This window comes from Callorhinus ursinus, unplaced genomic scaffold, assembly GCF_003265705.2.
Source record: "Callorhinus ursinus isolate GAN/ISIS: 27379988/994484 unplaced genomic scaffold, GSC_fseal_2.0 scaffold46, whole genome shotgun sequence".
NCBI classification, from domain to species: Eukaryota; Metazoa; Chordata; class Mammalia; order Carnivora; family Otariidae; genus Callorhinus; species Callorhinus ursinus.
Window position 1 is genome coordinate 9870047 of NW_027397108.1, and position 15755 is coordinate 9885801.

Sequence of the window (15755 nt, forward strand, 5' to 3'; positions counted from 1 at the left end):
GGGGCCGGGGGGCCGGGGGGGCCGGGGCCTGAGCGGTCGGAGCCAGGGAGCCCCCCCCGGCCCCGGGCCGGGGCTCGGGCGAGGGCGGCCGTCCGTGCGCTCCGGGTCGGGGCCGGGGGCCGACGTGGGGCCGGGGGGCCGGGGCCTGAGCGGTGGGACCCAGGGAGCCCCCCTCAGCCCCCCCGGCTGTGTCGCGGGCGAGGGCGGTAATCCGCCGAGGGGGTCGGGGCCAGGGCCTGTGCGCGGTCCGAACAGGAAGGCCCGCCACCGCCACCGCGGCCGGGTCGCCGTCGAGGGCGCCTGTCCGTCCAGGGCGCGCCGCGGCGCAGCTGCTGAATCACCTCTTGGTCCCCGCAGCCGTGGCTTGTGTGCTGGGTTCTCGCGTCGGCCCTGCGGTCCTGGGGGTCGCCGCCCTCCGGAGGCGCAGACCCGCGTAAGAGGCGTGCGGGTGGGGGAGGCCGGCCGGCCCGGCTGTGACAGGTCTTTGAAGTGATGACACTTGCGTGCAGGTGACTCATCTCCAGGTGAGTCGCCTTGGTCACACGTGGTCGCTTACAAACGTCCGTCCCTTGCTCGAGAGGAGGAGTGTGGAGGAGCCCGGAGGTGCGGCTCGGTGCACATCCCGGCGCCCTCCAGGGTAGCCCGGGTGTGGCGGCGCGTCTGGACCCTGTTGCGGCAGGAGAGCTAGGGTCAGTGGCTTCTCTTTTTGGCTTTGCCATTTGCATTCATACCTTTCCACCAGCAGTAAATCACTTCTTTCCCAGTTCAGGCCAGAAACCCGACTTGGGTTTCCTAGCATTTGGTGAAACTGAAAGTAACATTATCACGATATTTACGCCACCAGAAAAATGAAGATAAGGAAGTGACTGGTGTTCCTTGAAGCAAGAGAACCTGCACGGACAACGTGGCCCCCCGGGCAGTGGGGGGGGGGGTGTTTGTAGCAGCTCAGGGGAGTTCCCTGAGGTCGTCGGCTTTAGGGTCTCTGGCAGCAACACGGTGCACTCCTTTTGTTTCCTGGCCTGAAGTCTACAAAGAGTTGAGCGTTCATACAGCTTGGACGTGGTGTTGTAGATCTCGTTACTAGTAATTACTCGATTGCTGGGTCCTGAGAAGCTGCCAAGCATACCTTTTCAGTCTCTGGGGGCAGTTTGTTATTTAGCAACACTTGGTTGTGCGTTTTGTTGGAAATTTTCTCTTTAATGACCTCTTTGAACTCTCAGTATTTAAGCTTTCATGCAGCCCTGAGAGCAGCATCTGAAGCAGATTTCCCCTTGTATCTGGCTTCTGTCCTCCCTGACTCTTGCATTTAAAGTTAACTGAGGGGCGCCTGGCTGGCTTAGTGGATGGAGCGTATGACTCTTGATTGAGTTCAAGCTCGATCTCGGGATTGTGAGTTCAAGCCCAACTTTGAACGTAGAGCTTACTTTAAAATAAACACACACAATAGAAGTTAACTGGGGACATTTGTGTGGGAAAGATGCTTATTTTCTCATGACTGAAGCTATAGTTATTTTCCTTTTGCTTAGAGTATTTTTAGGTTATTCTAGAAAAATCTCTGAGGAGTAGGTGGTAAGAGTAGGAAAAGTGATGAGATTAACGTATTCTAATTCGCCTGGAGCCTGTGGCCCTGAGGGTGAACCAGGGGGGTAAACCAGGAATGCCCCCATTTTTTTCCCCGTTAATACATCTACAAATACTGTTTGTGGGCTTGCGCCATAGCTCACCTTTACTCCCGTCCCCACCTTTTTTTTTTAAAAGATTTTATTTATTTATTTGCCAGAGAGAGACAGCCAGAGAGAGAACACGGCAGGGTAAGTGGGAGAGGGAGAAGCAGGCCTCCCGCAGAGCAGGGAGCCCAATGCGGGCTCGATCCCAGGACCCTGGGACCATGACCTGAGCCGAAGGCGGACGCTTAACGACTGAGCCACCCAGGGCCCCCCCCTCCCCTTTTTTTTTTTTTTTAAAGATTTTATTTATTTGTTTGACAGTGAGAGAGCACAAGCAGGGGGAGCAGTGGAGGGAGAGGGAGAAGCAGGCTCCCCGCTGAGCAGCGAACCCAATGCAGTGCTCCGTCCCAGGACCCCGGGATCATGACCTGAGCTGAAGGCAGATGCTTAACCAACTGAGCCACCCAGGTGCCCCCCTTACCCCCTTTAAAAAGATCTCTTTAATAGTCATTTTGCAGAAAAAGATCAAATATCATTTAATGGCTGCTGCCTTTCCTTGCTCCACTGCTGACAATTTACACTGATTGGTAGCCCAGTAAATGAGGGAAATCAATTCTTTGGAAAGAACCTCTTCTGTAGAACCTAAGAGCAGCCCCACTTAGCTTGAGCAGTTCTCTCTTTCCAAGTGAATGAGTTTAGCTTAATTCAGAATTGAATATAGCTCTGCTTATATCTTCTAATAAGATTGAGAGGGTTGAAGTGGACTTTGGGGCTCACCCAAAACAGCCCCTTTTTGTAGCTGAAGAAACTGGGTGGGGCCCAGAGAGGTGAAGATCATGGTCCACCTAGTGGTAGAGTCTAGACTTGCACTTTATCTTCTCCCTGCCGTGTATTTTCCCAGCCTCCGGTAGGTAGCCATCATTTTCAATACGTGAGATGAGCTAACACTAAGTCAAAAGGCATAGTGTGTCTTTGCAGGTCTGTGGAAAAATTTTATGAACTTCCAGAGTTGTGTTTGAGCAAATAATTCTGGATTTGGTATGCTCAAATGTAATAATTTTGCTTCAGCTTCTGGGATTGCCCCAGTTTATTTAATGACGCTCTTCTGCTGTGATTTAGTGGTGAGCAGGTTTAAGCTTCTCCATTAATATCAAAAAAGTTAGCATGTCTTGGGGGAAGTTTGTGTGTTGGTCTAGGATAAATAGCTCCACCTACTCTAATAGGTAGACTGTAGAGCAAGGTTTATGCCAAAACGTCGGTAGCATTCCATGAACTGAAGCTGTGTTATTACTCATTGATGAATTGGATATTATTTTTATGATTTATAGACAGATGGGGGCAATATTATGCTTCCATTTCACTCAGTTAAATAGAGTTATACTTTAAATACCCCCGGGAATCTCGAAGCAACTTTGCAAATGATATGTTGGTAAAATTAAGAGACCTTAACTCCTTTCCTTTATTCTTTTGTTTGTAAGTCTTATAAGGGTTCTTAGAGACAGGAGAAAAGGAATCTGGGAAGTATATCTTGATATGCATTTGGAAGAGTGTTTTATTTCCATTTTACAACTTTAATTTGTTTATTAACTATCTTCTGTGTGCAAGGCTGAGCCCTTGGTAAATACAAAGATGATAGAAGCAGGTCCCTGGCTGCCAGGGGCACTCCTTTGAAGAAGACAAATAATAAACAGGTCATTACAACATTTAAAAAAAAATACTTAAGTAAAACAATTGCTCATATGTGCCTTTGATTTGTGTTGTTAGTAATGTTTTTGTTAAATATACTGTTAGTCTCCAAAAATAGCTGTATACTCAAAGGAGTGAGGCACAGGCATATAGCATATTTGCTCAGTAACTCCAGGCTTACCACTGGGTTTTCACTGCAACTGGCCAAGATAGTCATGACATTCCTTTTTTTTTTTTTTTTTTAAGATTTATTTATTTATTTTGAGAGAGTGAGAGAGAGAGAGAGAGCACATGAGAGGGGGGAGGGTCAGAGGGAGAAGCAGACTCCCCGCGGAGCAGGGAGCCCGATGCGGGACTCGATCCCAGGACTCCAGGATCATGACCTGAGCCGAAGGCAGTCGCTCAACCAACTGAGCCACCCAGGCGCCCCTAGTCATGACATTCCTATGAGACTTTGGTATTACTTGTTTTTACCTTAAGGAAGTAACTTGTTTCGTACCTGTTTTTCCACCTTTAATAAAAATAATGATTTTTGTCTCTTTTGGGCCATATTTTGGGGATAAATCAAGATAAACTTTTGATACCATAGTATAGAAATTATAGTTTCAGATTTGAAGCCTCACATTTAAGCCTATTTTGTTTTTTTCATTTTCCACTTGCCAAAACAAACCTCTTTCCTTATATTAAAAAAAACTCCCCCTTCTGTCTGAATGTTTCCACTTAACTTTCAGATTTATTAGGATAAGCTTTTTTTTTTTTCAATTTGAGAGAGCATGTTAAGCAGACTCTGCGCTGAGCACAGAGCCTAACACAGGGCTCGATTTCACCACCCTGAGATCGCGACCAGACTGGAAATCAAGAGTCCAGATGCTTAACCGACTAGCCACCCAGGCACCCCCAGTTAGGATACGCTTTTAAATGTGAAGCATATTCCAGGATATATTAGAGAATTATCATTCATTTGCTAGAGTGAATTAATTGTGATTTCCTCTAACCTCTGAAATAATCTTCCCTGACAAAATGGAGGTTTTTGTTGTGAAGAGGGTGGAGAGGTAGGTCTAGATGGTAGAGCACCTTTTCCTGGGGTAGGACAGACATAGGGACAGGTCTCAAAGCTGAGAGAAACGCTGAAGGGGAATCAGTGACACCCGCAGAAATAGAGAAGGATTTGAAGGATGATGCCAGGGGAAATCGTCGTCCTCCTGTGTTTCCTTTACTCTCCGTATTCTACTAATTAACTGCTTCACTCTGGACCCTAGGTGTGTGGGTTTCCACATACCAAGCAATTTAGCTCACTGTCGTCGAATTTTTAAAAAATTTTAATTTTATTTATTTTTTGAGTAATCTCTACACCCGATGTGGGGCTTGAACTCACGACCCTGAGATCGAGCTGAATGCTCAACCAACTGATGCCTCTCCTACAGTTTAACTCAATTCTAATTCTGTTTACCTGGTGATAGCCTCAGATCCAACAGGTTGAGTTCAGCCCCACAATATTGCCCCTCATCACTCACCATTCCAAACACTAACTGCAAGTGCAGTTTGTTAATTGTGCTTTTGACCAACTGGCTATAGATCCAAGGTTCCTATGACCCCCTCATGTTTAATAAAATTGCTGGAGTGGCTCACAGGAAAACTGTTTATTTGCTAGATTACTGGCTTATTACAAAGAATATTCAAGCATACAAATGAACAGCCTGATGAAAAGCACATAGGGTAAGGTTGGGAAGAGTCCTGAGCACAGGAGCTTCAGTCCCTGTGGAGTTTGGTATGTGCCACTCTCCCAGCACCTGGAAGCCCTAAACCCCCTCCTTTTGGTGGAGTTTTCATTACATGGGCATGACTGGTTAAATCATTGGCCATCAGTGATTAGGTCGTCCTCCAAGCCCCTTTTCCCTCCCTGGTGATTGGGGTGGGTCTGAACATTTCAAACCCCAAATCACTGTTCTTTCTCCCTGGCAACCAGTCCCCCATCCTTAGGAGCTTTCCAGAAGTGACTGCATTAACATAAACTCAGATATGGTTGATTGGGGTTTGCTATGAATAACAAGAGATGGCCCTTATCAGTACCACTCTTATCATGTAGGAAATTCCAGTGGTTTTGGAAGCTCTGCCAGGACCAAGTACATATTTTTTGTTATTAATCACTATATCATAGATCACTAGGCTAAGCTTATTAACAACAACTACATTTTATCTCTATTTTCTCGTACTGAATAGGAATGCGCGTTGCTAGGAATCCCTGAGCTTGCAGTCTTCTTCTATAGCAGATATGTTAGTAATTTTATCTTAGAAGCTGATTTAGAAATGTTGGGTGGGAAAATAGAAATAGAACCTATATGTTCATATTTGAACATGGGAATTAGTCATTTTTATGAGGAATGATACTGAATGGTTTTTTTTAGGTCCAAAAAAATAGGCAGTGGTAGAATATATTTACATAGATCATAGCATCTTTTTTCTGAAGCCACCAGGACTTCCCAGGAAGTCCATGACTTTGATCATTCATATAAGTGATTATATTAAGGGAGAGGAATACAGAGATATTCTCCAAAAAAAGTATTCAACGGTAGGCTTTGTGCTTTAAACTTTTTGGATGGGGAGTGGGAGGAGATGGGCACTGAGCAAAACCTTTTTTTTTTTTTAACTTTGACAGTGTGTATATTTTTTTAATTTATTTTTTATTATTATGTTAATCACCATACATTACATCATTAGTTTTTGATGTAGTGTTCCATGATTCATTGTTTGCGTATAACACCCAGTGCTCCATGCAGAACGTGCCCTCTTTAATACCCATCACCAGGCTAACCCATCCCCCCACCCCCCTCCCCTCTAGAACCCTCAGTTTGTTTTTCAGAGTCCATCGTTTCTCATGGTTCATCTCCCCCTCAGTTTACCCCCTTCATTCTTCCCCTCCTGTTATCTTCTTTTTTTTTTGAACATATAATGTATTACTTGTTTAAAACTTTTTTTTTTTTTTTTTAAATCAGAGAGAGAGAGAGCTAAGCAAGGAGCCTGCTGCGGGACTCAATCCCAGGGTCCTGGGATCGTGACCCAACCTGAAGGCAGCCGCTTAAAGGACTGAGCCACCCAGGCGTCCCTGAGCAAAACTTTTTAAAAGTCAAATAGGGCATTCTCCCCACCCCATATCTCTTTTGGGCAGTTTATTTTCCATTAAGCACTGTATGGTTGAAAAGCAGGAAGTAATAGGAGAAAATTGCATTGAAGAGCCTATGGCTTATCTTAGATTCCTGTACCAGCTTAAACTTTGGAATATTCACAAAAATTGACCGGTTGTGGGAGTCATTGGAGGAAAGATTGGTAATGCCATGCAGTTAATCTGCTGTTTACATTTGACTGTAAGCCTGGGGTCCCAAACCCTTGAAACAAGGAATTCTGTACTCTTGGTCTTGTGTCAGTACCTGCGAGAGCCGTGTAATTGCATGTTGGTGTACTTGGAAATTGTGTTTGACGTTACATACCAATTTGTGCCGGGTGTGGCTCCTCTCAGTTCTAGGGTAGATGACCTTACTGCTCTGCTCTGTCACAGCTAGGGATAGGTGACTTTAGATACAGAAACCACCAGTAAAAATTCAGGAAAAAAGCTGCATTTTGGCCCTTAATAATGCCTATGTCTCTTCCTTTTCGTTGCAGAACAAAGAGTAGAAGATGTCCGACTTATCCGAGAGCAGCATCCTACCAAAATCCCAGTAGGTAGTCTCCGGCACCTTTGTTTCAGTCGTTAACAAATGTACGCAGAAGAGAGCGCTGCTTAAGTACTTTAGTAGGAGGCTGCTATGTGTGCCTATGTGACAGGTTTCTACAGAGCTCCTCAGACAAGTAACCCCACTGTCAATTTCATGACTTAGAATTGAGGTATCTTAATATGCAGTTCTTTCATCTCATCACATTGTTTCCTCCTGAGTCTGAGTTTGCTGTCTTAATGTTACACACTTCACAAGTCAAATGTATTTACTTGGGGGGAAAGGGCTAGAGGGGCTGGAACTGTTGGTATTTTACAGTGGAAGGAAGTGTCCACTCTCTGCTAAAGGAAGGAGTACCGCAGTAGGAGAATCAGCTCTCAGGATTGAAATGTGACTGTACATTCCAGGCTTTTTTTGATGCCTCAGGGAAGTCTGTTGTATTTGGCTGCTCTGCAGGAGATGGAGGAAAGACATTGTTCTTTCTTGTCACGTGTAAGTGCCTCAGATGCTTTTTGCTGTGCCCAGGCAGCAATACCCTCTAACCCGAATCCTTTGCTGGCAGACCCTAAAAAGGTTTCTGCTGAGGCACCAGGTCTAGGGAGAAGTGGTTAGGAGGAACTTCTGGTTTTAGATAGAGGCTGAGTCCAGGCCTTAGGTTCAAGGTTACTGAGTGATGTTGAGCTAGTTACTAAAATTCTGAAAGGGGCTGCCACATTCTTATCTGTAAAATGGGAGGAGAATCCCATCCCATGTAGTAGTTAGAAAGATTTGCCTAGTTCTGTGTACAATGTAGGTTGTTATCTCCTTCGAATGCTACAGACCATACACTCCACTGTTAAAAATTCTGTAGAAGCTTTCATGTTTGGCTTTCTGATGTGTCCCCTCAGACTAAACTGAGCGGAAAGAGAAAAGGTCCAGGGGGTTGGGGCTGTAAGGTACACAGAAAAGATGAGATGTGTCTGCCCAGGAGTTTCCCAACTATAGGATTCTACAGTAAAAGACACAGTCTCGGTTTTCCTTGGACTGCTTAGAAATTTCAGTCTGTCCTTATATTTGGGGTCAACATATGGCCCGGGGAATTTCCTTAATTTTAAGGTTTTCTTCACTTTTTGGTGCTAGCTATTGGAAACGAATAGCCCAGCAGTCTGCCAGGATTTGTTCTGCAGCCTCCGTTTGAAAACATGAATATCTGCGTACATTAGCAGTCCTCTTTTCTGCTAGCAGTTCCGGGGGTTTTGCAGAAATCACATACTCGTACTTCCATAGATGTGCTTGTGGCTCCTGAACAAGTTTACAGGCACTCCTTATTGGGGGTCGCATGGACGGACGGGCAGCTTGCTGGCTCTCCGGTCCCCGTTCTCACTCCCCAAGGACGGCTTTTTCTTCCTTCGCTCCTGTCCATAACACTGCTGTCTAGATGCAACACTCTAGAAGGCACTTTTCAGGTCTAGCCAAATGCCTTACTCATGACTTATGCGTCTTCTCTCCCAAATTAAAAAAAGTACAGGAAAAAGAAAAAAATAAGAACTGAAAAGTCAACCAGTCATTCATAGGGGATTGTGTTCATGAATATCACCAGCACTGGAGAGTCAGGGACACCTGGGAGGAGGAGGGAGTTCAAGGCCATACTGTCCTGTGTCCCCAGGCTGCTGTTGCGTCTTCCTTTAATGAAGAGGGTCTAAGGTTGGGAGATTTTCTTCTCATCTGACTGCTTCTGCCTCTTCCTGAACCAGGAATTTAAGATTTTTTTTTTTAAGATGTTATTTATTCATTTGAAAGGGAGAGAGACAGAGAGAGCACAAGCAGGGGGAGAGGCAGAGAGAGAAGCAGGCTCCCCACTGAGCTGGGAGCCCGTCGTGGGACTCGATCCCAGGCCCTGGAGATCATGAACTGAGCCAAAGGTACATGCTTAACCATCTGAGCCACCCAAGTGCCCCAAAGTTAAGAGTTCTGTATTGCCGAGCGCCTGGGTGGCTCAGTCGTTAAGCGTCTGCCTTCGGCTCAGGTCATGATCCCAGGGTCCTGGGATCGAGTCCCACATTGGGCTCCCTGCTCAGCAGGAAGCCTGCTTCTCCCTCTCCCACTCCCGCTGCTTGTGTTCCTACTCTTGCTCGCTGGCTCTCTGTCAAATAAATAAATCTTTGGGGAAAAAATAAAAGATTTCTGCATTGCCTCTGATCTCTGCTGCTAGTCAAACCCAGGCAAAAGTAGTCTTAACCTACTGATTCTCCCTTGTGGCTACCGTGTTCTGAACACACCCCATGGATAAAAGTTCTTGATCTTAACAAGGAAGGGAATAGCAGTTTGATTTGGCCCTACACAGAACCCATGTGAGTCCCATATATAGTGGAACAATGTACAGACAAGTATCTTCCCCCTTTCTAGGGAAACATTATGCAGAGATTTCCATTCCTCTCTCTCCATTTCTGTCTCTCAGCTTCTCGTTGTTGTGGCAGGGTAGAGAGTTGCTTTACCTGGAGAAGAGTGTGTGGTACTCAGAAGATGATGAGGCACAGGCAGTCAGCACTCTGGCCAGCTTTTGTGGTGGCTTAGAACTAGGGGAGAAATTGTTTGTCCTCTGTGGAAAGGAAGTATGGCAAGGAGCTAATGAATTTATTTCGGTTCATGATGTGGAACTATTTTTGTTCCCTGCATAGTACAAGATTCCTGACTCTTAAAACTCATTGAAGAAATAGGAGTATTTTGTCAAAATGAAAGCATCTTCAGGTCTTTCTGCGCAAAATTTGTCTCCAGAGCCAGCTGATCATTGTCTCTACTTATCAGCTATTTACTTAGGACTTTTTCCATATCAAGTAGAGAAACCAGTCTAGTGTGAAACAGACATTTGAGTATATTACTGTAATTAAGATCTCACACATTTCAGAGGAAATCGTGGTATTGCAATTGACATAGATTCAGAGCTTACACTCTAAGCTGGTACCTAGCATCTGCTCTTTTCTGACTAGTTGGTATATTTTCATGGTTTCAAATAACAAAAAGAATATATAGCAAAATTCTTTCACCACCCTGCTCACCTCCCTGGAGGCAGCCAATTTGTCTTGTGTACTATATTCTGTAAGGGATAGAGTCTAAGCTAATAATTGATCACTATTCACAGGAGATCTGTGGGGAAACTAACAAATGTGCTGTTTCTATTTCAAACCCCGTTTTGGTATGTGCCAGTTACAACATAGGAAGTATTTCATCTCTTCGTTGTCAACGGTCATTTTAAAATCTCTCTCGTCTGGCTGCTTTTCTAGGTGATAATAGAACGGTACAAGGGTGAGAAGCAACTTCCTGTCCTGGACAAAACCAAATTCCTTGTACCTGATCATGTCAACATGAGTGAGCTCATCAAGATCATTAGGTATTTAATCGCCTTTTTTTTTCTATTTCTTTGGGTAACTGCTCATTCTGTATCAGACTTACAGATAAATCTTTAGTTCTGACTAACATCTTTGCAAGCTTAATAAAACCTAAAGATGTTTCCATCCTTCCTGAGTTTTCTTTCTTATCTGCTGGATTTCCTGTTCCTCTGATTCTTTCATCATAACATCTAGTGTAGACGTCGTCTCTCTCTTAACGATTTTATTTATTTGACAGAGAGAGAGAGCGCACACAAGTAGGCAGAGCGGCAGGCAAAGAGAGGGAGAAGCAGGCTCCCTGCTGAGCAGGGAGCCCGATGCGGGGCTCGATCCTGGGACCCTGGGATCATGACCCGAGCCGAAGGCAGATGCTTAACTGAGCCACCCAGGCGCCCCCAGATGTCTCTTAATCAGAAAAGTTTACAAGTTTTGTATGTCAGAATTAGTAAAAGATAATGTAGACTTGGTGAAATGGTAATAAATAGTTTGTAAATTATAGTTTGAGCTGTTTCTCTCATTAGACACTAATGGCTGTTCAGAGAGCATACTAATTTAAAACTGGCCCGGGGAATACCGTAGGAGATAATACAGTAAGAATAATCTACTAAGAATTACCACTAATACCAGTCATGAATGTAATCCTAGGAAATGTCCTGTGCTTTATGAAAAGTTTTAGTTAGGAGAGTCATCATCAGTAGGCACACACATTATTTTGCCAGAAGCAGCATTCACAAAAACTTTATACTTTTCTATCAGTGGGGGTGGGTGATATTTTTCCATGTCCCCTGCATATTGATGTGTCCTCTTTCAATAGGAGACGCTTACAGCTCAACGCCAACCAGGCCTTCTTCCTGCTAGTGAATGGACACAGCATGGTGAGTGTGTCCACACCGATTTCTGAAGTGTATGGAAGTGAGAAGGACGAAGACGGATTCCTGTATATGGTGTACGCTTCTCAGGAGACATTTGGAGTGAAACTGTCTGTGTAAGACTAGAAAAATGCATCTGTCCTTGAATTTTTTTAAACCCTTACCAAGGAGAAAAAAAGGGATATTACCAACTGAAATTGATGAGTTCATCCAATCACAGATCATCAAAACAGTAGTGTTCCTGCCTAGGAGTTTTAGGAAGTTGTTTTGTACTGTAAGCAGAAAAAGTGAGCTCCAAATGAGCACATTCAGCTTTGGAAAACTACGTGATTTAACCTAGGCTGTTTTGTTTTCAAATTTAGAAGTTTAAAAATAAAATACTTTGCATTCTAAGTTGCCAATAAAATAGACCTTCACATTATTTTAATGCTCCTTCCCTATTAGGAACCTGCAATTTAAGCATTCAGAGAGACATTCTTTACGAGGTTCACTGAACCAGCCAACTTTTTGTAGAAGGGTTTCTATTCAACTGGGGAAATACCTGTAAGGGGATCTTTAAGTTGTCAAGCATAGTGGTCCCCCGCCCCTCCCATTTGCTATAATCATTGGCAAAAAGCTGGGAAAATGGGGGTAGGAAAACTCTGAACTGCTGCTCAAGGTTCCAGCTCGTGTACGCGTCCTGTGAGCCTGAGAGCTGGCGAGTTCTTGTTTGCTTCTCTCGACGATAACAGAAAAGCACCACTACTCAGTAAGAACCTTGAATAATTTAAAATTTTGGTCTAGTTTCTCAGAGGGCCCAGAGAAAGAACATGTGACGTTTCTCCTGGTTTGTATATTCTCTAAGAAGTCAAACTGCTGTCCGCTTTGGTAAAGAAACAAGCTGTTCTATCCGTTTCATTCCTTAACTACAGTGTTAGAAACTACAGAACACGGAAACTAAAGCATTAAAATTCAGATGCACTCCCTCTACCTTTTGGCCTAAAGCTGTAGATGATCCATGTTTTATGTTAAATGTGTGACTCTTATTAAAAAGTTACATTTTTAAGAATATTTCAGTTGTCTTTGTAGGTCAACCAACCATCAAAGTTCCTCCACTCCCGAGTGCATGTCAGTTGTGAAGAAAACAGTAGCAAAAGGAGACCTAGTGCTCTTCACAGATACTCATGTCAGAAGTTAAACATTTTCCGAGTTCAACTAGAATAACCAACGCTTCCTACTACCTGCATGGGGTTTACTCTTTACTGTTTTTGTGGGAGTAGCACAGAAAGATCACAGACCACTTTAGACTGTACTGTAGCAGGTCATGATTCACCTTTGTGTAGTTAGGTGTGTGTGGTATACCTGTTGTACCTGTTAGTGGAAGTTACTTATTAACGGAGGCGGGGGAAGCAATAGTACCGCATATGGGCACTTGACCCCTAACCTTCAACTGCTCTTCCCGCTGCATGCATCTGTCCACACGGCTAACTTTTAATATGTGTTTTTACATAATGTAAATTCTTAATCGGCCTGTCTTGTTTAGATTGTATACATCATTATATCTGACATTCTTGTAACTACTGTGTGATCAGTAAGATTCCTAGAAGAAATTCTGCTTTTTAAAAAAAGTACCAGGCAGAGAGGGGTGACTTCTGATCCCACATGAGTGGGTGGTCACTAGGATCTCTAAACCAAGTACATTTCTAATGAACTAAGGTGAATAAAGGCACAACTAAAAACTCATGAAGCTCAATTTAATGGATCGGTATTTGATACTTGACAATGCTGTCTACGCTCTACTCTCCCAAGCCCGGGGGGTGGTGGCAGTGGGGGTGGGGGGCAGAGGGGCACCCACCTCGGAAGGTCTCTGCCTGGTCCCAGGCACCTTCCTCACCTCGGTCAAGGTTCCGCCAGCTGGTCTTGTCTCTGCACAAGTAAACTCTCCTGAGAAGTACAAGGCACAAAGAGGATGGATGGACGTGAGACCTGGGTGTTTGTGGGAATCCACACTTGAAAACCTGCCACTACAAATGAAAAAGTAAAACACAGCAGGTGTTTTGAGAGTGTGTTGAGTGGTCAAGGAGGCATTACGTGGTTTGTGGTACCTCGTGCTGCATCAGGGAAAGACACAGTACAAACATCGGCCGAGTAGTGGCCAGCATTCCTCATTTGAGAAACTGCGCCCGTTCCAAATTTAAGCAGGCACTTAAAATGTTTTTGTGGAAGGATCCAGGGAGCAAGATGAGGACATGTTCTGCTTCCCCGCGTCTGTTGCTCTGGCGTAAGCCTGGCCTGACCGAACAGCAAGTCAGAGGGGCTGCCGTCGGCCCCAAGTATGGGCCAGTTGCGTGTCTCCCGACAGGAACCCTGATGGCTGGAACTGTGTGTGCATGAACAGTTTCCTCGGGGTGGCCACAGGCCTGACAAGACCAAGAGGCCCTGGGGACCTCTGTTGGGGAAAAAGCACCAGGTTTCTCCTTCTGGTGCCTGGCGCTGCTCATGAGAACACCACAGTCCTGGGCCAGCTTGTGCTCACCGGACCACCGCCATTCCAAATCCAGAAATGCCAGGGCACGTTCATACCATGTCGTACCACGTTGTTTATGGAGACGTTCCAAAGAAACTTGACATCAATTCGTGCCAGTCTTGATTTCTTAGGGAACCTAGAGCTGGAACATCCCAAACCAAGAGTTAATGTTTCTGGTCATAGCAAGGATATTTTTTAAAACCCGGGAAACTGGATAGAAAATGGATTTAAAACCATGTATCTCTTTTGTCAAGTGGAGAGGGCAGAAAGGGTTGACTCCCTAGTTTGCAGATCAAGAATTGCAATTTATTTGAAAAGATGTGTGCTTCATATTCTATGAGACAAAGACCTAATAAAATGAAACAGATTTTTTTAATTTTTATTTTCAGTACATTAAATTTACTCATAAAAACATTCTAAAAATGTACAATTTTTCCTTTTTAACAAAGTATAATAAAACATAAAAACTTCAAAAACAATACTTAACATTTACAATTCAAAATCAAATTAGCAGAATATTAAATATTTACAAAACTATATCTTTTAAAAATATTTATAAAGTTACATGCAATTTTGTAGAATTGACATAAAAGAATGGCTCAAAAATGGGAGAATTTTCCTTCATTCCTAAAAAGAAAATCTGTCCAATATAAGCTGTGAAGATTCTCGAATACACGAGGTCTCTGGTTTCAGTACCAAAGCCTTCATTGTGCATGTAAGAACTTAATGTATGTGAGGGGCTTGTTACAATCCCCGGGACTGACTGATGAGCCACACTGAGCTCCCCTCCCCCCAGAACAGTGTAGTCAAGTTGACCTTTGGCCTCAACCAGCAAGTATGTGGTTTTGCGAGTGCTGATTAAAAGAATTTCTTCATTCAGAACCTCAGGACTTTGCAAACTGAGCCTCTCCAGAACCCACGGCTTTCAACGTCACCTGCACTTTGGAAAGGACGCCCGCCTGCTCAGGTTCCACAGGCCCATCCTCTGGGAAGGACACGGTTTCCCTTACCATCCTTAAGACTCAATATATACGCCACCAGTAACCAGTATGTAAAACTAGCAAGGCATCAAATAACCCATCACAGAAGCAAGAAGAGTACAAAATGATAGGGAGTGAGGAGGGTGCAACCTGATTGCGCTGGGCCAGCGCTCTCCAGCAACACTGGAGCGAGGCCAGGGCGGCCCCGGGCAGAATCCAGGCAGATTCGATCGGCTGGCGCTCCGCCTGGGACGAGCTGCAGTTGCTGTGTGACGCTGGGCAGAGTCGCTGCCGCTGCTCCGCACCTCCACACGGTGTAGTGCAAACTAGCTACAGTGACTTCTAAAGAGGGAATTAGAACACGGACCCTACTAACTACTATATTCACAAGCCGACTCCCGTAATCTGGAGATTATAGGTGATGCTGGTTGGCTTTTTCTTTTGTTTGTTTTTTAATACCCAATCACACATACCTGCTTTGAAGAAAATAGTTTTGTTGTTAAGTGCTAGCTCCCATTTCCTCAGTGCTCACTAGCAATTACGAGTTTTAACATTTAAACACTTTTCCAATTTTCAATATTACCAAGAAAAGAAGGTAGAAAATTGTTTGCTTAAAAAAAAAAAATTAAATAGTTGTTTTATCCCAACACTGTATTCTACTTCAATCTGTACATTCCACTTCCCCCATTCTTGGGAGACAGAAAATGGGGATAGAAACTTTGAAATACGACAGACTACACAGAGCAAAGTGGCTGTGCCACACCTACCTGGTTGCTACAGCATTTGCAAACCGAGCCCATGATTTCAGGAAAATGACTACATGGTTGAAAGGGTCAGTCAGATCTGTGTTTCTAAGAAGATGAGGCCATCTGAGGAAATGCAAAATGCTCTTCAGGCTTACTGACTTTGGTTGCTTTTGGAGAGAAATTTATCAGAGATTACACTGCCAGCAAACACTCCCAAGTCCCAGTATTC

At 44.3% G+C, this 15755-nt stretch overlaps 2 protein-coding genes across 2 annotated transcripts in view; one reads left to right on the plus strand and one right to left on the minus strand.

Moving 5' to 3' along the window:
• The window catches only part of MAP1LC3B (microtubule associated protein 1 light chain 3 beta), a 13017-nt gene extending 673 nt beyond the window's left edge, over positions 1-12344 (plus strand). The window contains exons 2-4 of the mRNA XM_025860334.2: positions 7011-7066; positions 10321-10427; positions 11240-12344. Coding sequence (XP_025716119.1) covers positions 7011-7066; positions 10321-10427; positions 11240-11414 — 338 coding nt within the window. The 3' untranslated portion in view covers positions 11415-12344. The remainder of the gene's footprint in view (positions 1-7010; positions 7067-10320; positions 10428-11239) is intronic.
• A 1805-nt stretch (positions 12345-14149) lies between these two features.
• The window catches only part of ZCCHC14 (zinc finger CCHC-type containing 14), a 56068-nt gene continuing 54462 nt past the window's right edge, over positions 14150-15755 (minus strand). The window contains exon 14 of the transcript XR_012375217.1: positions 14150-15122. The gene's annotated coding sequence lies outside the window, so the exon portion shown is untranslated. The remainder of the gene's footprint in view (positions 15123-15755) is intronic.